Source organism: Diachasma alloeum, unplaced genomic scaffold, assembly GCF_001412515.2.
Source record: "Diachasma alloeum isolate Michigan unplaced genomic scaffold, Dall2.0 Dall_scaffold_00195, whole genome shotgun sequence".
In the NCBI taxonomy this organism is placed as follows: Eukaryota; Metazoa; Arthropoda; class Insecta; order Hymenoptera; family Braconidae; genus Diachasma; species Diachasma alloeum.
The window spans coordinates 855959-879411 of record NW_021680360.1 but is presented as its reverse complement, the minus strand read 5'-3'; the positions used below and the strand labels follow the sequence as shown (position 1 = coordinate 879411).

The following is a 23453-nucleotide window of genomic DNA, read 5'->3' as shown; positions in this document are numbered from 1 at the left end:
GGTTATAACGACAATTTTGCTATTTGCCTTGGATTCCGAGATATTCATTGAAAACTGATCAAAAGCTAAAATCGACTTAAACCTTTTTACCGCTTCGCTACTGAATTATTCCTTTTCAGTGTTTCTAGAAGAAACTATCAGACATGTTTCGTGAAGAATTCCGTCAGCTTCATAGAACTCCGGCCCTCCGCTCTCCCATCCCTCGTTCCTAAAATATCTACAAAATAAAATACCTGAAACAATTTCAATCTCTAAAACTCTTCTCATTAATTTCCCGAGTATCTCAATAATCATCAAGTCAATTAGAAAATAGCAGTTAAAATTCTTTGAACTTCGTAAAATTCCCCACGAAAGAAACCCTTTCGCCAGTTCCCCCTGGGGTCCCCCGCCAATTACCAGAGACTTAACTTTGATTCCAATCAACCAATCCTCCCATTTCCCCTGAAATCACCGACACGCTCTCATTACCGTCAACTCAACGAATTAATTACTAAATTACAGCCATTAATGCTACATATATCATCAACGACATCACCGTTAATTCCGGAACTAAACCCTAGTAAAAAAATCAAGCAAATTCCTGACGAGTTAAATCAATTTAACCATTTCAAATTAAATCTCCAATTAACCAACGCTCGTTAAACAGCAAACAATCTCTAATATAACTGTTTCTGAGGCGTTTTCTTTATTTCGTTTAAACCCATTTCGAGTGGGGCACTGACAAGTACAGAGACGGGGGGTCGAGGAGGCAGTGCTCGATGACTCATTTCCCCCAGCTGCGTCGCATGTGTCTCCATGATGCACGTGCTTGTAAAAATTGCGACGACAACTGATAAAAACTCATGACTAAACTCACAAGTATTCCCCGTTCGCACATATTCACGACGAAAATATCTAAATGAATGGAGAGAGAATAACAGTCTGCGCATGGAAATGTTTCTCTGATGATTGATGATCAGTTGCAGGACAACGAATTTGTTTCGGCGAAAAATTTTCGACGATTGCATTGTAGGATATGCAAGTATTTTTTAGTTTGGGGCAGAACGCACTATAGATTCAATCATTTTCAATCATCAAATTTGCTGTTTAAGTTACGTGAGAAAAATGGAAAAGAAATCATGAATATTCAGCGTCATTCAAATTAAATTTTATACAGAATTATTTTTTTTACAATCTTTCTTTATAAATAAATAATTGATATTGTTTAAACTTGTGGAAATTTTATTTTTTAAGGCATAAAATCGATTTCTCGTAAAATTCTAATTGTGAGTAATTTGTTACGATTCCGAACAAACGATTTTTATGGTGGAAATTTGATTGTTTATAAATTATTTATAGATAATGCTGGTAACTTTCAACAATTGCAATTTTTCAATTATTTTAGCAATCTTCCTCCAAAAGTAAACTTTCTAATTTTTTTCAGATTTCTAAAAATGTTTTCTAACGGTTCAATATCGAGGTTTAAATTAAGACTTGCAAAGTTTAAATAATAAAATCATTGTAAAATTTCCGGAAACTTAGGATCCGGTGGGGCTCAAATGAAAGCTCTGATGTTCGACTACAAAAGTAGAAAAGTATTTCACTGGAGAACAAATAGTCAAAGTACTTCGATATCGTTAAAAATTTCAAGGAACACAAGACAAATTTCCGTCGATGGCTGATTTCAGTAGCGAAACGGTAGAACCATTCAAGTCGACTGAGCTCTTAGCTGAGTTTTTGAGAACTTTTTTTTTTTTATGCATGATTCACTTGCTAGAAGCGAAAATATAAATAAAAATAAACGAAAATGTGAAAAAGTAGGCTGAATCCAATGGTCGAAGAACAATTAAGATACCCAGGCATATAATAAAAATATTCAGATCATTTTACCCCCATATAATACACTATCTAACATATTAATAATAAAATTGGATTGGTGGATTTAAATTTATTTCTAAAGGGAGGAGATAACTTCATAAATGAAAGAGGAATCAACATTATTTTGACTATTTGCAGTTTTGGATAAACTTCAACTAAATAAACAAATATTGTCTCAATGATGAAAATTATCAACAAATCCCTGAGAAATAACTGAATCAACACTGTAAATGCGTTCATAAAATTTTCAAATAGAGAAAAGTAGTGAACAAACTTCTGAAGATCAACAAAATTGCCTGAACGACTTCAATTCAGCAGACATGACTGAATAAAGTCATTTGTCCAAAATTATGTAGTTCAATAGTTAATCAAGAAGGGTGATGAATAATTTTTCAACTATGGAGTGAAAAAAACATTTCGTAATAAAAAACCAAAATTTTTCACGACTGTGGGATGTCTTTATTGATCATAATAAGACTTACCTAGATTTTAATACACATCACATTATCATTAATTTTCATCATCTTATTCATAATGTACTCAGGGAGGGGGGGGGAGAGGATTATATACAAAAAGCCATGGTAAAGGCAGAAAGCCTCATTTTGCTGTCTCCCAAAAGATTATTATCAAGTTATTACATCGAACAGATCATTGAATCGAATTTTCTTAGTCTGTCACAAATGTACAGTTCAATGATTATCCATTTTTCATGAGAGGAATTTTATAATTTACTTCTAAATGCGTGCGAATGTGTAATTATTCATCATTTTTCGTTCTCTTGTCACATTTATTACAATTTTCTGGCGTCGGAACAAAAAAAACCAAAGACCATTGGTTGAATAGAGTCAATTATTAATCAATTAAACACGACTTATCACCTATAAAATTCGAAAATCAATTCGTATTATTGAACTTATCGTCTCAATTGACAAAAATACATTTCAAAAGTGATGATTCAAGAGAATGTGCAAATTTTTCATTTTCGAATTGAAGAATAAAATTAATTGAATTCATAAACGAAAGTAAAATTGATTGGGGGGAGGGGATGAGATATCCGGAGCCTTCAGACTGTTTTTTTTTAATATAAAAGATTGACGATTTCGCGGCGAAATGCGTTGTAGGCGTCCTTCGGTGAATTGAATCGATTACTTTTTCTTTCACTTTCGTTTTTTTTCTTCTTTCAAATTAATTCACTTTCTTGCTGATTATTATGACGAGTTAGTTGATGATGCTTAGTCGGCCTTGGCGCTGATGCTCTGGGGCGATTTGTCGCCGTTCATTGGCGATCGGGAGCGACTGTGGCTTTTGCTGTGTTTACTGCCTGAACGGGATCGTGAACGCTCACCCCTTGAACGCTCGCGGCTCGAGCGCTCCTTCGATGGGGACTTTGCCTTTGATTTGGACGGGGATCTGGACTTGGAGCGCTCAGCCTTGGATCTTGAGCGAGATCGCGATTTGGATTTTGACTTAGAGTGATCTCGGGACCTGAAAGTTGATGGGTGAGAGGTGGTTAGTGCTTTATATGACATTTGTGATATTTTTTGGTATTTATCATTTTTCACTCATTTTCACTCGACGAATTAAGGTGTTTCGTGTGTAGATCACCGAGGGGTAGAACCCCCCTCAGACCAGATTAATTGTTTTTCTCATCACCTACGGCTGTCAAATTATTTTTATTGGATGTCTTTCTAATTATTGAAATAATAGGGGAGAATGGGGGGAAATGAAACAGTCAAAAAAATTACTGTTTGACGCAATTCAAGCAAAAAAACAAAATTATCATTTTTTTTGTCAACTTGTATTTTTTTTTATTCTTGGGAGTACTGATGAGAATAATAATTTTCCATTCAGTGGAATGGAAAATTTTTGGGAAGTTTTGATGGGCGAAGATTTTGTCAATGGATTATTCGATTAAAATTCAGCATCACATTTTCCTTTTTCCCCTTCTGGGTCTCCCCCTGGGCCTTGCTCTGGATTTTGGCTTTTGCTGTTTCATTTTCTTTTCAATTAATCCATTGACAAAATCTTCGCCCGGCAAAACTTTTCAATAATTTTCCATTCCACTGAATGGAAAATTATTACTCTCATCAGTACCCCCAAAAATAAAAAAAAGTTGATTAAACAAATATTGAATAAAAAATTTTTTCGCTTGAATTGCGTCAAATTCATTTTTTTGACTGTTTCATTTTGCCCCACTCTCCCCTATTAAAATGCGTCTCGAGTTGGTAAACCTGTCGAGTGTATTCTCTCTCTCTCAGTTCCACGATCCAACCCATACCTTTCTCATGATGCTCCCTAAAATTCGAATCATACGCCTCATGTTTCATTGTTCTTTTAGAACGGATAAATCATCATTTTTCAAAGATGAAATGTATATCAGTAGCGAAGTGGTAAAACAGTTTAACTCGACTTATCTCCCACTTGAGTTTTTGAGGAATATTTCCGAACCTAAGGGAAATAGGGAAATTTTCATAATTACATTTGTTGTAGCTCTCAATCGGCTCTACAAAAAAGGTTATAACAAAAATTTCGCTATCTCCCTAAGATTCCGAGATATTCATTGAAAACTGGCCAATAGTCAAAATTAACTTGTACCGTTTTACCACTTCGCTACTGACATCATCTCAAACGTCAATATTCATCAGAATATTTAATTACTTTTCCTGATATTTTTCAAATCGATAACGGGACTAAGTATTTGCCCAGATGCCCGGAATGAAAAGGTCTGTTGTCCTACAACCCAAGACAATGTTCAAAGCAACGCACGATATCATCTCCCTGTCGATTTGAAATCCCTCAAGCGTTGGATTTCACTCAAAATTTCAAACGCGTTCAGAGAAGAATGCTCATTGAAAAGTTAAAAGCGGGATGAGGTACTCACTTGGACTTGGAACGAGAGCGACTGCGCTCAGGAGACTTGGATTTGGATTTAGATTTGGATTTCGAGTGTGCCCTCGACTTGGAGCGGCTGCTGCGACGGCTACGGCTACGTGAGCTGCGGCGGCTCCTGGTGCAAAAATAACAAATTTTCTTTCATGAATTTTCCCTTCCTTGAATTGACAACTAACTCCAAGTATATACGAGAGAAAAAAAATTCCCAATGTCTAATTAATTGATGTCTATCCCTCTTTATGAATTCTAATGTCTTTTGATTTTAACCCTCGAATAATTCCGTAGCGAAGTGGTCAAACGGTTTAAGTTGATTTTAGCTATTGGCCAGTTTTTAATGAATATCTCGAAATCTAAGGGAGATAGCAAAATTTATCTCATAACCTTTTTAGTAGCACTCAATTCGCTCTACAAAAAAGGTCATTATGAACATTTCGCTATCTCCCTTAAATTCGGAAATATTTCTGGAAAACTCAACTAACGACTAAATTGACTTGAACCGTTTGACCACTTTGCTGCTGAATTATTGATTTAAGGCCCGGGTGGATTATCTTTCGAACGTGATCTTGGTTGTTTTTTTTATTTTGATAATGATGATCAAATGATCTCCAATTGCTAGTCAGTTTCACATAGCCCTGGTGTCTCCAAAAATTATGATTGTACAATCAAAAAAACGTTGACAAAAAGCTGAACATTTTCAAAGAGCATTTTTGAATAATGCTGGGAAATAAACCCAATAGGGAGGAAATTGCAATTTATAATTTGATGTATCTAATGGCTGTCAGATATTTAGTTACCATGATGAATTATCCATCCACTATTTCTCGTCTATCGGACTTATTTCTTAATCTTTATTAAAAACGCTCTTTGAAAATGTTCAGTTTTTTTTTCTACTCTTTTACATTGTACAATCGTAATTTTTAGGGACTCCAGCGGGATGTAAAATCCAATGGAAATTGTGATACATTTTACATTACGAAGATGGAAAACCAATCAAGATAACGTTTGAAAGATAATCCACCCGGGCCTTAGCCCTATGAGGGGAAACGGAACCCCTGCGTTTATATGAATCTTCAGAATTGTGTTTTCTCCTGCAATTATTATTTTTTATTCATCAAACTACTTCATTGACTCAACAATGCGATAATCGAGTCGATAAAGTGATTTCATAGATAGAAATTAATAATTGTAGGAGAAAACACAATTCTAAGATTTGATGTAGACAAAGGGGTTCCGTCTCCCCATAAAGTGAATTTCGATATTCCCACTCTATGGCCGCAAAAGCGGAATACCAGCGTCCCCACTCGAGCGTCCTACTGCGCTTTACTACGCTTCTCACCTTAGAGGGTTAAGGTATATTCCTAGAAAACACGTTTTTCTTGAGATTGTCTCCCTATTTTTCATACATAATATTTATAATAGTTCCCAGCTATTAACAAAAATCTAACTAGCTGTACTGCACAGTTTAGAAGATAATAAATAATGAAATTCGGGCTTTTAACGCGCGAGGCATTGTACAACCGGCAGTTATCGGTCCCCCCTAACTCGATTTTTCTATCTTATGAGAAAACGGTTCTTAAGGTGTTCTTGAAAAAACTAATCCGTAATCGATTGATAAATTCCGTATTCGGTGTTCTTTTTTCAATTTTTTATTACAGTTTCTACGATATTCAACTCTAGAAAATGTAAATTTCGTGCAATCATTTCTTATTTGATTTAAAAAATTATTATTGTTTCCATTATTAAAAGAATCACCCAATCCAGCGGATTTCGGGATTGATGATTGAGATGTATAGCCTAGGGATCCTATTCCTATTTTACTAAAGATGAAAGAAACGTGAAGTTGTTTTGTATCGAAATATCTCAAAACTGTCTGACCGCTAATCCTTAATTCTGATTAGTCAATATGTGACACGAAGTTATTCACAAAAAAAAACACGCGGCATTTTTAAATTCTTCAGTGGTAAATTTTTTTTTCACGTCATATATATATATATAATATATATTTCACATGTATATATATTATCGGTGAAATTAATAAATTCTGTCCTTTTATGGAGACCGATTATTTTAAAAAATTAAAGATAATTAATTGAAAATGAAAAATTCTTTATAGATTCTTTTACTCTACTTCGCTATTCACTTCAATCATTAGTCGAATTCTCTCTGATTCATTATCAATATTTATAAGGTATTCATGAGAAAATGAAATTTAATGAATTCCATTTCTTCATTTCAACAACTGAATAGATCAGCGCGCGCATAGATCTCGTAATACAGAATATGAATATAGCGGTCGAAATAATTTCTCTCATTCAAAAAAATGCCATAATTTATGAGAATGCAATAAATTAAGTTATTTCGAATTTTTTCCAAAAATCCATAGGGACTAACTTTTGGGTCCGATTCTCTTGGGATATACCTTAACGATTCTTTACGCTCTATACTCGAATGCAGACCGAGGATGAGGTTCTAGCTGATGAAATTGGTTTCAAGGAAATGGCAGGATTGAGAAGAGAAATTCATGCAGAGTGAGTGATTTCTCGCGTTGTTGCTTTGTTGTTAAATGTTCTTAAATTTCTAATGATGAAAATCATGTCTTTCAACGGAGACACAACTTTCCCGATGTTTTATTCAGAAATATGAATCAATAAAATTCATAATTGCGTGATGATCAATTGTGAAAGCACTTAGACTTTCGACGTGGCGTTATCTAGAGCGTGGAAAGTTTTTATTTGACGAGGGGGTTCAATTTACCTGGAGCGAGAGCGAGAGCGACGTCGAGAGTGTGACCGTGATCGAGAACGGGATCTCGAGCTCGATGAGCGGGAACGACGACCTCTCCTCTTGTCCTCAACCAGGCGAATCCTTCTGCCGTTCAACTCAGTGTCATCGAGCTTGTCGATGGCATTTTTCAAGTCGGAGTATGTCGCAAATTCGACAACTCTGGAATAGAAAAATCCGAAAATTAAGGGTTAGTTTGTTAAAGTGGTATAAATAGACTCGAATTGAGTCGTTGAGTCTAATGGGGTAAAATAAATTTGAAATTCCCGAAAAAATAATTACTCATCATGCATAATTTTTTGTGGGAATTCTGAGTTTGATGAATGTGATGAATTAATCCATCAAATTCATACTTCAATTTTTTTTTAATTACTATATCCAAACTTGACGTAAGTCTTTGAGAATAGCCAGGCCAAGTGAACTTAAAATGCCCGAAAAAACAATTATTAATCGTTGATGACTTTTTATATGAATTCTAACTTTGACGAGAGTATAAATTAATCCATTAATTCTCTTTATAATTATGTTCTTAAGGAGATCCAAGTACTTTGGCCATTTTTTCTCCAGTGAAATGCATTGACATTACTTTTGTAGTCAAACATCAGAGTTTTAATTTGAGGCCCATTGGCCCCAAGGTAGCGGACATTTTACAATGATTTTATTATTTAAACTTTGCAGGTCTCAATTTGAATCTCGATACTGAACTGTTAGAAAATATTTTTAAACATCTAAATAAAAAATTGGAACATTTCCTTTTGGAAGAAGATTGATGACATAATTAAATAAATGCAATTTTTGAAAGTTACGAGCTTTTTCTGTAAATATTATATTTATAATTTGTTTATAAATATTTATAAACAATAAATTTTCCATGAAGGTGAAACTAGCGAGAGATTCGACAGCAGAAGATTTGTCTTAAACGAATCTAGGGGTGTACAAATTTTTTAAAGTAATGTGCAAACTCTTTCGCACTTAAAAAAGATTTGTACATATGATTATTTGACTCTCTGCACTTAAATATCCCCTAAATTGAATTTTCTGCTGACGAATATTCTGTTAGTTTCAGCTTCACCAATTTTCCCCCATAAAAATCATTTGTTCGGAATTGTAAACAATTTTTTTATATCTATAATTTTTCCAGAAATTGATTGCATGCCTAAAAAAATTGTTTCCGAAAGTTCAATCAATTTCAATTATTTATTTATAAACAACGAATATTTAACAAATAATTTCATGCAAAATGTGACTTCAATGACGTCAAATTCATGATAAATTATGAATATGAATATTCATGTTAAAAATGGGTAAAATGTATAAAATTTCTTCATTCCTCTTCAATTTTTTTCTTCAAAATTGACTCATTAGTTAATAAATCCATGACCACAACAAATCTTCACCATAAAGAGCAACACGACTTCACCAATAACCTCATTCTCATTTTTTTTCCGTTTAATCATCAACTCGAAACAAACTCACTAATTTTCTAAACTTCTAAAACTCGTTTCTAAAATTCCTTTCATCAATAAAAATGAGTCCTTACCCTTCATTCCTGCGTTGTTTATGAGCATCAGCATAAGTAACCTCTCCAGCTTGTCTCATGTAATCCTTCAAATCCTGAGACGCAAAACACGGGTATTAATTCACAAACTCCCCAACAAGTCACCAGTACTTTCTAAATTATCCTCATCTATCAAAAAACCTATTAATTACTGTCATCTTAAATACAGGGGGAATTAGAATGAACGCTGTGCACTATTACATCACCCTATACTGTTATAAGAACCTGCTCTACTGAAATTCAGAAAAAGTGATTTTCATCAATAAAATCAGTAAAAATTTTCAAATCTGACGATGTGCTCGAATTTAGTATCTCCATACAATTCAACTTTTCTTCCAATGCAATCGAACAATACTTGATCATTTACTCCTCCACCCCATTGATAAAAAGTAAAATAACTCTTAAACATCATCTCTTAGAATCTTTATCCTCATAAAATGTATCTTCTTGATTGAAAACGAATCCTAATGCTCATTAAATCTGAAAATAAAGAGATTAGTTGAAAAAAATTACAATTAATAATCAAAAGATCTTCTCCAAGGCATGCGACGTGATTTCTCGGTGTTCTCAATTTTTCGGTGTTTGTGGCTGTGGTTTTGTGCTCGAGGGGCCATTCGGGTTGATCCTGAGCCAGAAATTGTCCAAACACTTAATGAAGTCACATTGGATCAGGGGATTTATCGTATTGGGGTGAATATTCTCTCAAGGCTTTAGATTTAATCTCATTCTTCCTGAATTCATTCGTTCGTCTTTCGAGTTTCTCCGAGTACGAAATCCTCATCGGTCAACGGCGATGATTAAATGTCTCATTGTATCGTCATGTGAATTTGTGGGAACCAGGTACGGCTTTAATTCCAGAACCAGTTGAGTATCGGAGGAGGGGGCGTGCTGATTCATTCAATTTCGAGTGTCTTTTTTCTTCGTCTTCGTCTTCTTCTTCTTCTCTTGACGGTGGAATATTCAGATGGATTTTTTCTCAATCTCCATTTCTCTTCGTCTTTGGGATGAAGACAAATCGATGGGTGAGGGATGAAGTACCTTGTGGTGGTGTACAATACATTTAATGATTCTCTTGCATGAAGAAAAGCTGATGAATACGCGTTGAGTTGAGGAGATCCAAGGGTTCAAGATCAATCAACTTCTCGGCGGGTTTCTCATGAATAATTTTGGATAAAAACGAAATTTTTTGGAAGATATTTTTTTGGAGTTGATTGAGAGTTAGAAAAAAATATCTTTGGGGAAATCTCGCTTTTCGCTGTTAATTTTGACATGTATTGTAAAATTGAAAGGTGTTAATATTTTTTAAATCAAGAGGATTAGAAACAAGGATAAATTACTGTTTTTTCGATTTACTAATGTCAGATATATTTGCGAAATAACTCATTCAAATATTTTTTGTTCGACCTAATTGAAAACTACAAAAAAAAAATTGGGAAAATTTTGTTTTTCGTAGACAATATTGACATGTATTGTAAAATTGATGGTGTCAATATACATTTTTTCGAAATACTTATTTCAGAGATATTTGCAGAATAACTCATCCAAGAAATTGGTAATCAATTGATGGATAAGCTGGCTCTGAAAAATATCCAGATTATTCTGAAATTATCTACGTGACTAGTAGGTTGAGAGTGAATTGTCATCAATAATTTTTTGTACGAAATTTCATAAGCAACGAAGAGATCTAATATTTTTCTCTGAATCTACTAGTTTCCGAGGTATTAACAAATTAACAATTCATGAAGTGAGCAATGTGGGAATTCGACGAGATTTTTTTATCAATTTTGTAAATACCTCGAAAATGAATGTTCCAAAAATATGATTTTTTTTTAAATATAAAATGATGTCTTACTGAAAAAAAGGAATTCGGAAATTTTTCTTTAAACCATTAATTTTGCCAAAAATACTATTTAAACTGTTTCACAAGTATTTTCAAAGCTTGAAAAAAAAAATTATCACAGCTTTTTTTTGTGGGAAATTTCATAAACTAGAAAACGATCCCTCAACATTTTCTCCTCATCTACTTATATCAGATATATTTACGAAATAAAAAAAATTAATTCATGTGAATATCTCAGAAATCGATGAACTCTGCTGAAAAAATCAGGGGTACTTCTGAGCTTTCGCTTTAAACCCATCAATTTTCAAGATATTGACACAATAGAAAAAAAAAACCCTAGAAATGCTATTCAAATCGTTCCACAAACACCTCCAAGACTCAAAGTAAATTTAAAACAATAAATAAATGAAATATCTCCACATTTATCGCAGTCTCCTTCCCCTCACCAAAATTTCCACCATCCAGCCCCCTTGTATCTCCTCCCACCCCTCCCACACGATCCCTAATTTCGAGCACAGTCAATGAGCACAATTACACCCATTACTCTTACAATAATAACAAACCTCCCTCCACAATAATAATCACCAACTGAATAGATTGAAAAATCTTACACCTAACAATAAACTCCTCCACAATGCTCCATCCCAATAGTTGATACCATGAAACAATAAACTCCTCTGTGCACAGTTACTGATGATAAGGTATAAATGCATCAATTAATCATAAATTATAATATGAATAATACATTATCCTATAACTAAAGAGAACACTCGGTTAAGGTGTACGCATTTACCTTGGGCCCAGGCACCACCTTGCTTACGGAACAGTGGGAGAGAGGCCAGACACACGGCGCTTGGTCGGGTCGTACGGATCAGTGTGGCGTCTCGCGTGTGGTATTGACAATAGGCCCCGTGTGTTACCCCTCAATGGTGGCCCGCTGCCTGAACACTTTATTGACGCCCAATAGCAGTAACCAGTCGTTGACAGTAGTCGTGGATGTAATGGTCTTATGATTGACTGATTGATTCGATCATTCATTGACTTTTTTTTTACATTAAAAAAATGGATTTATCATGAAATTGATGATTACTTGGTGAACATGATGCTGATGATGATGGAATTGTCGAGGAAGTATTGAAAAGAATAAAAAAAAAGTGGGAGATTTTGGGATCGTTGAGACTGTTGGAGTTCTTCAGTGATTCAGGCCATTTGGACTGAAGCTCGTCGACTCATTCGAGGTGTTAATAAACTCCACCCGGTTGAAAAGCGTTCGATAGAAAATGGGTTGAATAGGTTGTGGGTCGACAGGGTCCGTCCGGCTTATGGTGTACCTGGTGCCTCCTAATACAATTTGGCCCTCACGCATTAACAATTTTTTTTATCGTTTCGTGTGTTCTAACATTTTGTTTTTTTTTTGCTTTTCGACTTTTTTTCTTTATAATCGCTTCCCAGTGCCTCGGTTGCAAAGCCCACAACAGAGATAACCAGTGGGGGGACTGTTGCCACCAACATCCGTTCCATCTCTCATGTGTGCATCGTCTCATCGTCTCATTAGCATTGCGCACATCAGTCTATTGGCCCTACCGGTTTGGGCCCCCCTCCACGGCGAAGAGGTCAATGGCTCTTCGGAAAGAACATCAATTTTTTTTGGTTTAATTCTTTTTTGTTTACTCTGGCTTTTGCAATTGCGGGGGTTATTGATTTGGGTTTTTTTTTCAATCAATAACTGCTGACCGTTAGCGTTAAAGGAATATTGAGAACAGAAATCATGATTTTTTGGGGGGTTTGGAGAGATTTGAGGGGAGGCAATTGAATTTTTTATTGAAATTTCATTGAGATGTAATAATTTTTTTAAAGCTCATCAGTTTGTTTCACCTTCTTTGTTAATTATCTCAATAATGAAATCTTCTGCGAAAAAATGCCAGGAGACCTTTTTTGCAGATAATTTTATATTCTACAAAAAAGATTTTCTCACATTTCCTTCTAAAATCACTCAATTCTGAGATAATTACCAAATAAAGAAAGAGGTCACAGAAACTTTTAGGAAATACATTTTGTGCATTTTTTTTCCAGTAAAAAAATTATTTCTTTCAATAATGTCAATAGGATGTCACCATTGGTGAAATTTATTATGAATTCAATTGCACCTTATTCCCCTGAAACCGCCCCAGGGAAAATACCAAATAAAAGAAAAGATTGACTCAATAAAACTAGAGCGACTCTGCAAGAAAATAACTGAAATAATAGATTTTTAATCGAGAGTTTAATCGTCTAGAATAAACGCAATGTAAATTGATCAAGTAAGACTTGGTTGTCACCATTATTTTGATTCTTTCGAGACATTTCAATTTCTCATTCGGTTTAATCGCTGGATAATCTTGGCCCTTTGGACTCCTCTGGCTCTCTGCGCCCTGGTATTTCCCACATGTCATTCCACCCAGTTCCACTCGTGTCCACCACGTCTCCAAGCATATTCAGGGTCTCTATTGGGTGATAATTCTCACGCCCCATCCGTCAGAGAACAGATCAGTTCGCCCAGAATCTTCAAGACAGTCTCATCCATCATGATGTATCCAATCGCATCAAATCCATTATTTTTCTCCCTGAATTTTCTCTCTCTCCCTCTCTGTTTCCTCTCATGAATCAAGGATTCACCTTCGTCTCAATTTCCACAGACTTACTTGATCAAAATGTACATCGTTCATCATCGCGTAAATTCATTATTTCTCTCATCGAAAAGGGAAAAAATTCAAGTAAAATTTCATTTTAAAACACAAAAAGACTCGATTTTCTCTTACACTCGTGGCTTTGCATCGTTCATCGCTCTTTAATAACGGCAATTAACTTGTCACGAAAACACGTTCCAGAAAAAGGAAAATAATAAATACGGAGAATAAAGTATTGAATTAATGTCTCAGTGACTTACCTGCCAGCTGACACGAGTAGAGAGATTCTCCACTGTTAGACGATACTCAGTGCGAGTTGGTGGTCCATACCTACAATAAAAAGAATAAAACTGCTAAAATCAACGTTCAATCAGCAATATTCATCATGTCAAATAGCAGGTTCCATTCAGACCTGATTATTGACATAAGTGTAGAAAAAAAAATTAAGACTCGATTAAAGAGTTTAAAGTAAAAAAATCAATTCCATAATTTGTTTTTTTTTGTTTCGTTTTTCTTTAAGGATATCCAAGTATTTTGGCTATTTTTTCTCCAGTCAAATGCTTTTCTACTTTTATAGTCGAACATCAGAGGCTGTCACTTGAGCCCATTAGACATTTTATTATTTAAATTTGGCAGGTCTGAATTTGAATTTCGATACTGAAACGTTAGAAAATTTTTTTTAATTTGGAAGAAAATTTGAAAGTTTACTTTTGGAGAAATATTGATGAGATAATTTTAAAAATGCAATTTCACACAAATTTATATATTTCGAATTTTACCACAAATCTATGATTAATTGACAAATTTAATTGACAAATTTGATGATTTGAAATTGTTGAATCTATTGTGATCTGTACCGAACTGTAAAATTTACTTGGATATCCTTAAAAATGCATGACGCTTATTTGAGTAAATAAATAATTATTTCTATTTCGAATGAAACATAACTGTTTTAATGTCATTGGTATGTACCTGGGCAATGATTGCTTGTAGCTAGATGCAGTCCTCGTGTTTCTGTTCACACTATCTCTGCAAAAAGGGATTTTAATGTGAACAGAAATAACGGATATTCCTCGTATATTTAGATAAAATATGTAAAGAGTAATTATTCATGGGATTGGGAGGATTCAATCAGGAATGATTAACCTTCGGCAAATAACTACTTAATTTGCACTCATTGCTCAGGCACACACAATCAATCACCTGTATTCAATCGACAATATAGAGGATAAATGTTTTAATTTTGATTCTACTAGAATTATGCAGCTATTTGAGCGTACCTGTCGTGCCGCGTATCGTCTCGGCTGTAACAAACACATCATACATCTGTTAGTTGCTAATCGTATCATCGCTTTTTTTTGGTGATTGAGAGTTACAAGCGATGAGCAAAGCAATTTACTAATTTTTTTTTCTATTTTTTTTGTTAAAATTTTGAAGGCTATTCAATGGACTTTTCTACGTGACAATTCTAGGTGATTATTGATATCGATTGATAACTGAATTATCTCGGGATTATCTAAGATTCTAAGGAATTCCAGAGTTCTAGGATCTCTTGGAATAATCAATTGAATGATTTCCAAAGTGATTGATTCGTTGCAAGATCGATAAGAGTAGAGAGCTCATCATATCCAACATTCCAAACTGTTCGACGATGCAAGATCTTTTGTTTTATGACTATTTTTTAAATTAAATGAGGCATTTTTGTTAGCAAATTGGCTTTTGGGAGATATTTTCAAATAGAAGGGAGAAATTGAAACGGAGAAGTGATCTGACTTGGGCTCAATTTTTTTCTCGATAACTGGGGATCTAATGGAGATATTAAAATTTGTGTTCTGACCGCTTTGGATATCTTGATTTGCTCTACAAAAAGGTCAGAAAAATTTTGTTATCGCCCTTCAATTTTCCTAAAGGTAAATTTAGTTGAAGTGGAATCAAGTCATTATCAAAATGAGTTTTTCGTAAATATGTTAGAATTTAGACATTATCTAAATTTCTGGAGATTTTTGTAGCTTTCGATTCTCATTACAGACTTCAGCAGAATTTAGTTCTCTTTGAGATACTAAAATGCACCATCAAAAAATTGTCCTCTAAATTTTGAGTGGAAAACGTTTAAATTTTTAACAACGAATAATTCACATAAAATTTCTCTGTAGTTTGTTATTAACAAATCAGTTAATATGTTGAATATTGAATGGAACTTCAATTTTCAGGTTCACATGGCAGTGAAAATATTAAAATTTGTGAAAACTTCAGTAACTATTTCCCTAAATTCTCAATATGTTGAAATATCAGAAATCATTCAGCATTAAAAATTCAATTTTATCAAATATCCCAATGAATAAAAAATTTCATGAATAATTTGATCTTGAGTTGCATTTATACTCCCAATTTCATCAGTGTATTCATCGAAAACTCATCTAATTTAACCGAAAAATTGATATGAAATTTCTGCATAGTTTTCCATTAACAAATTCGTTAATATAAACATCATTAAATATTAAAAATTGTGGCAACCCCCAGCAACTTAACAAATCAGTAATAATTCATCATTAAAAACTCAATTTCATCGAATACCCCAATAACTAAGAAATTTCATAAACAATTTGATCGTTCAATTGCATTCATGCTCTCAATGTTATCAGTGTATTAATCAAAAACTCATCTGATTAAACCGAAAAAATTGTCTCCATACTATTTCAAAAGCTCCACAAGCCATAAGCATTTCGTAAAAAATTATTTGCCGAGAGTTTATCCACGTATTTCGTGCATCGTCGAATCTCCACACATAAGGGGATATTGATTGCTCAATATGATAAATAATAACATTAACAATACTCCATGGTGAATAATTAAATAAAGATCAAAAACAGGATAGCGTGTCTTACGATCGCCTCGAGTCCCCATGACCACCACGGGAGTCACCATAGCGCCACTGGTCACTACCCCTAGGTGTCCCCCGGGCCCTCTCTACAGTAATTCTGTAACAAGACACATTGGATATGCTTACTTGTCTCTCCAGGAGCGTGAGCGTCCGTAGCCACGGTCGCCTCGCCTCCCTGAAACACCCCGTGCTATCTCCACCGCCACTCTGAAACACACCCAACAAAACCCCGCCTAAGTCCTCGACTAATTCTTACTCAAGTTCTGTTCTCTCTTTTCCATCCTCATTAAAATCCATCTGCCTCCATTTCGTCATTAGAATTCATTGTTTTTTTTTTATCACAACAAATGAAACATCCGTATTTATTCCCCTTCTGTTTTCAATCTCTGGTTTATACGGCGGATACTATCGTCACCTGTCCAACTTATTTTATGTCGGGAATCTATTTATTTTCAACTGAAGATGAATTTGAGGCGATTTGTTGGAGTGTTTTATTATACGAAAATGACGAGACGAGGGAAAATCGCAAGATCTTTTTTTTGAGAATTTTATGAGATCAAAAAAAATTGTCTGAACTTTTTGCTTGAAATCGATTGGATTTCAAAATATTTGCAGACGATTCCTATTTTTTTATTCTTCTAACAAGTCAGAAATCTATCGTTTTTTTAAATTCGAAAATATGTCGAGAGTGAAGAGGTTTGGAGGAAAATAGCAGAGGATCTTTTTGTAGAGAATTTCATACACTGCAAAAAGTTGTAAACTAATAATGGATTTTTGTATTTTTTCAACCAGTCGAAAACCAATTGTTTGAGAATTTTATATAAAAATGACGAGACTTTGAGGAAAATTTCGCACGATCGCTTTTTGTGGAGGGTTTAATCAAATTTAAGAAAATGTCAATATTTTACTTGAAATCGATTGGATGTCAAAATATTTACAGAAAATTCCAATTTTTTTATTCTTCTAACAAGTCAAAAAGCTATTGTTTTCTTAATGTGAAAATATCTTGAGAACGAAGAAATTGGGAGGAAAATAGCACAGGATATTCTCACAGAAAATTTTATAAACTGCAAAAAGTTCGATTGATATTTCTCTCTGAACTCATTAATTGCAGAGATATGTTCAAAATAAAATGCATAAAATTCTTGTATCCTTCCAAAAATTTAAAACCAATGGCCTTCCTAATCCGTAAACATCTCGAGAACAAAAAGTTCAGAGAAAAATTAAAATATATCTGGAAATCGTTGTCTAAACCCATTAATTTCACAGATATTTGTACTTTTCAATAAGTCAGAAACCATTTCCCCTTTTAATTCGCAAATATCTCAATAATAAAGAGGTTTAAATGCAAATTTCTTTAATATAAATTCCATAAACTAAAAAAATCCTCGACATTTGTCTCTAAACCCAACAGTTCTCGAAATATTTCCAAAATAAACCGTGCAAAATTTCCCAATTCGTATCCCAGTCAACCTTCACCACACCAATAGCAAAAATCGTTCGATAATTATCCATAATCCTCGCAATCTCCTAACCGTGCGAATAAACATTGAAGAGAAAAAAAACAAACAATTGGAGAAGTGACGAAGTATCGAGCTTGAAATATCCAAATCAAAAAATAAAAAAGAAGTTAATTCAAATTCCTACACATGGACGTCTACATTCGGGGAGTTGATGGTAGTTTTCAAAATGGCGGTAAAGTATATATATGGATGTTTAAAAATATGTATGACTGGCAAGTATCAAGCAAATTCATAGGCCATGCCATATTATTTCTGAATCATATATATATATCATTAGTGCAATTTCTAAAATAATAAATAAATGCAATCAGAAGCGTATTATACCTCTCGCCAAGAAGTTCTTTCCCATTGAGCTCGTACACCGCGTCGTCGGCGTCCCTGTAGTCATCGAATTCCTGTGAACAAATCGAGAAAGAATATTGTAATAACCAGCAATTTAAATAAATCATGCAACGTCATTCATGCATCTCAATTAGCGAAACGATAAAACGTAGACGTAAAAAATAGCATTCGTATTTTCTGAATTATCTAAAAAATGAGTGGTTTTACGAGAAAATGTTATCAGACCTTTTTTATAGCTGAGAAAATTCTCCACAAAAAATGTCTGAAGGCATTTCGTCCTAAACGCACTCATTAATGTGTTAACTCCGTCGAAAGAAATCAAACGTTTCAATTCAATGTTTTATCGTTTCGCCAAATTTATTATTGTTTTTAAATTCTAATAAAAAAAAGTCTAGTTCAGGGTCTCTGAATGTTCTTACCAACAGGGAATTTTGATTTTTCATTTTCTTTTTTTTTATACAACAATACTCACGACAAAGCCATAGCCATTCTTGATGAGAACATCACGAAAACGACCGTATCCTCTGAAAAACCTCTCAAGGTCTCTTTCCCTGGTGCCGTATGGAAGCCCACCGACATAGACCCTTGTCCCTACCATACTGTAAAAAGAAAAGCAATTGAACGACATTAGACTTACCACAAAGGCAAATCCGTTCTTCATAGCGACCTCCTTGATTCTACCATATTTCCGGAAGAACTTCTCGAGGTCGCGCTCTCGCACCCGGTATGTTAATCCACCAACGAATACTCGGGTGCTCATTCTTTAAAGGAAAATATAAAAAACACCTTACATAACAGGCCTGTCCACCTGCCTTTCATTCATCCATAAAGTATTAGAGTAATTTTTTTTTTCAGTTGCTTCTTCTCAGATTTAGGTACTTTAGATTTTGATTACATGTATACATGAGTTAATGAGTTTAGTTGGAGATAATTAGAGATTTATCAAGTTGAGTAATGAGTTACTTGCATGACCATTCAGTCGAACAGGTACAGGCCCTTTTGAAATAAAAATAAGATGAAAATAAAAACGTGTTGTGACGGTGCACTGATGGAATTTTTTGCTTATTTCTGTTTTTTTAAATTGTCTTTAAATGAACCTTAAAGGAAAAAGAGATGGAAATTTTGCTGTCTCGTGAATTTGGAGATTGAATCATCGAATGTTTCATTAGTTTTATGATGGAATTATCTTGGTAATGAAAGAATTTATGAAAAAATGTCGTAGAATCTTTTTCGTGTGGATTTTTTTCAACTACAAAAAAAGTTTTTTGGCATTTTGTCGTAAAACTATTCATTATCGAGATATTCCCGATGAAGGTGTTTTGTTGAGAATGCAAATTGATCGATTGTATTTCATTTTTAATTCTTCCAAAATATCTTTGAAATTAATTGTGAGCTATGAATTATTCTTGATGACGAAACTTTTTGCAAAGCAAATTGAGGCCTCGAGAAAGTACTCCGCGGAATTACAGTTATTCCTCGTCGATTCTGAGATATTTTAGAAAAACTGAATTTAAAGTTTAACAAAGTCATTCGACATTCATAAAATATTGTGATATTATGTCGTTGGTGGATAATTCTGAGAGCAAAATACGTTTTAAGGGAATGTTTTGAGCTACAAAAAAATCCTGTGAAGATACCGTCAATGAAATCTTTTTCCAGTGAAAATTGAAGTTGTCAATGAAATCGATCATTCATTCCAGGAACATTTTTGTGGTGAACATTAAGAGCTGCAAAGGAATTTCACCATAAAAAAAATCCCTCATTGATTATCAATTTAAAACTTTTTAACAAAAAACTAATTTAAATTTGATTTCGATCGTCAAAACTCATTAGTTTTCTGATTAAAATATCCCGGTAATGAGGGGTTCTACGACAATATGTTAAGAGACCGTTTTCCTAGAGAATTTCGTCAGCTACAAAAAATGTCTGATGCCTTCTTCTCCTAAAACCACTCCTAACCGAGATATTTTGAATACGCTCCAAATGCTCCGTTAAAAATGTTAATTTTTATTGCACTTCGAATGAAACTGTTCATTTATCAACTTCAAAAATCAAAATACGTCCACGGCTGACGCCAAATGCAAATAAACATTTTCCATCCATGACCATAAGACAAAACAATGAGTGCTTTGCACTCTCCGCCTTCTCGGGTATTAAAACGGCACGTGTGCCGTCGAAACTGTTTACAATGATCAATTTACAGTGCCTGTGGGCGTCCGAGAGAATGGCCTTGATTCATAACGGCGATCTATTCGCTTCGGGAGACTAAGGACCCTAAATTATCCTACGGTTTTGTGCTACTTGAAGGGCTGACTAATCGTCACAAGCTCGAAACCTTCCTTTAGTAATTGATTTTTACCTGAATTTCCCATTATCTAATCGTCTGAACTCTAAATTACAATCGTCCCTACGTCTGCCCCACAATTTTACTTGTATTCATGGGACTGTTTTCAGTTTACGATGACTACAATAATTATCACAACTCCGATTATTTTTACTTTGAGTTGAAATTAGATGAATGAACTCCAGTTGAGTCGTTGAGTGTAACGAGGAAAAATAAAATCAAAATGCTCAAAAGAATTCAGTAGCGAAGTGGTAAAATGGTATAAGTCAATTTTGACTATTGGTAAGTTTTCAATGAATATCTCGGAACCTAAGGGAGATACCGAAATTGTTGTTATAACCTTTTTTGTAGAGCCGATTGAGTGCTACAATAAATGTGATCACAAAAATTTCGCTATCTCTCTTAGATTCGGAAATATTCCTCATAAACTCAACTGGGAGATGAGTCGACTTAAACCGCTTTACCACTTCGCTACTGAATTATTCATCATTGATAATTTTTCTCATGGATAGTAACTTTCGTGAGTGTAAGAAATTGATCCACCAAATGCTCTCTTCTATTATTTCTTTAAATAATAGTCTCTCGATTGACACGGGCATTTCGGTTTAATGTTGGGCGCTGACGATGATTTTCATATTGGACGTAGAATTTTTATTTATTTTTTCTCATTATTTTTTCTAGATTCTGAACTTCGTTCTAACCTCGAAAAGTTCATTTCCTGATAAGACTCTGCGTTACTTTTGCACTACGAGATTAATTACTATCGCAAACCCAACCAGAATTTTCCTATTCATATTAAATTTCGTTTCGTAGAATTTATTTCAAAATTGAATCTTTACCATTCGAGTCGTGTTTGCACTACTTTAAAAAAGTATAAATAAACTCCAGTTGAGTCATTGAGTGTAGCAAGGAAAAATAAATTCAGAAAGCAAAAAAAAAATTATTCATCATTGACAATTTTTTAAATAAATTCTAACTTTGATGCGTGTGAGAAATTAACCCATCAAATTCTTTCTTCTATTATTTTTAAAAATAACAGTCTCTCGTTTAACTAGGGCGTTTCAATATACCACTCCGTTCCGAGCACGCAGAAACCTAAATTATTTATTGCAAAGGTTTGACGATAATCTTCATATTAGGCATAGAATTTTCATTTATTTTGCTCATTTTTTTGTTTAGATTGTAATCGTCTTCCTAACCTCGAAAAGTTTATTACCTCATAAGACTGCTATTTTTGCGCTTCTAGATTAATTATTATCAATAAAACAAGACTGCCGATTGACCAGAAACTCAACCAGAATCTTCCTATTCCTATTAACTTTCATTTAGAATTTATTTCAAATTTTAAACTGCAAAATTCAACTCGTTTGTATTATACTTGAACGTAGCATAATGTAATTAAAAAAGCTAAAAAAAATTACTCATCAATGGTAATTTTTCCCATAAATTTTAAATTGCGTGTAAGAAATGGACCCATCAAATTCTTTCAATTATTTTTTTGAATAATAGTCTCTCGTTTGACTAGGGCGTTTCAATACAACACTCCACTCCGAGCACGCAGAAACATAAATTATAAATTTTCATATTAAACATAGAATTTTTATTTATTTTTTCTAATCTTTTTTTTTTTTAGATTTGTCTTCTTCCTAACCTCGAAAAGTTCATTTCCTCATAAGACTCCGATATTTTTGCGCTTCTACATGAATTATTATCAATAAAACAAGACTGCCGATTGACCAAAAACTCAACCAGACTCTTTCTCTTCCTATTACCTTTCGCTCAGAATTTATTAAAAATTTTATCTTCAAAAATTCAACTTATATTCACACTCTTTAAAACGAGAGCGAAAATTCGAGAATCACCAAACGATAATAAACAATTCCAACATGGCGGAGTCTTCGCAACGCTATCTCATTTGCCTCGATGCCTCGTTGATAAAGAATTCTATTGACATTAGCTCCGAGATACCAGGTGTATCGTCCCCGACACGCCGAGCAATAAATCAATATCTCCTTACAAAAAAAACTCAAAAATCATCAAAATAAATAAAAATTCGTGACGAGGAGTCGTTAATCAAGTGATAACGCGCAAATGCAAGCGAAAAACATAATGAGACTGTCTCAAGGGCTCCACAAATATCCACAATAAATAAATTATGCGAAATAACGGAGGGTACTACAGAATTATTGCGAGCATGTGCAAAGCAGTGAATTGACAAAACTAGAATCCCAAAAAAAATGATGAAATTACGGTACGTGAATGTAGCACAAGCTGCCGGATTACGCGTCCTCTTTCTCCACTCGAAATGATACGCATTTTAAGTTTTCTCTGGCTATGATAATTCCTCTTACCTGATGCCTCCAAATTCGCTGATGCTGTGAAGAGTGACGAATGAATATCAACTATTGATGATCAGTTTGACTTTGTACACTGTTTATCACGAAAATGTGAATAATCGCGTGGTAGTAACTGTGTCGGCGTCTGTTCTGTGACCGAACACGAACGGGGAGAGAGCGAGTATGGGCTCGACTAACCGCCGGAAACAATGCGGGGGCCACTCAGGTCACGACACGAACTCCAGAATCGTAGTCTCGCAACCAGGCGCGTCTCCACCCGTCCCTTGATTTTTCCGAGTCAATTGAGGGTCTCAATTCGCTACATTTCGCACATAAATTGAATGAAACATCAACAAAAGCCGAGAAAAAATTTCCCAACCATTTTTTTTCGCCAACAAAATTTTTTTTTTCGATGAAATTAATCGATTACAGT

The 23453-nt window shown here is 34.2% G+C and overlaps 1 protein-coding gene across 12 annotated transcripts; it reads right to left on the bottom strand.

Moving 5' to 3' along the window:
* Positions 1–2293: 2293 nt before the first annotated feature.
* Positions 2294–23246, bottom strand: LOC107048635 (serine-arginine protein 55). Of its 12 annotated transcripts, none has more exons than XM_029126820.1 (11): positions 23036–23246; positions 18813–19101; positions 18323–18393; positions 16480–16572; positions 14875–14898; positions 14567–14623; positions 13855–13924; positions 9071–9144; positions 7504–7692; positions 4739–4864; positions 2294–3342 (listed from the first exon to the last, which is right to left on the bottom strand). In XM_029126820.1, the coding sequence occupies exons 2-11, from the start codon at positions 19098–19100 to the stop codon at positions 3090–3092; spliced, it is 1245 nt and encodes a 414-aa protein (XP_028982653.1). In that variant the 5' UTR covers position 19101; positions 23036–23246; the 3' UTR covers positions 2294–3089. The 12 variants fall into 12 exon arrangements, with proteins under 12 accessions (XP_028982653.1, XP_015127389.2, XP_015127394.1 ...); XM_015271903.2 differs by having other exon boundaries at positions 4739–4868; positions 7514–7692; XM_015271908.1 differs by lacking the exon at positions 16480–16572 and adding an exon at positions 16602–16682 and having other exon boundaries at positions 18978–19101.
* Positions 23247–23453: the final 207 nt, after the last annotated feature.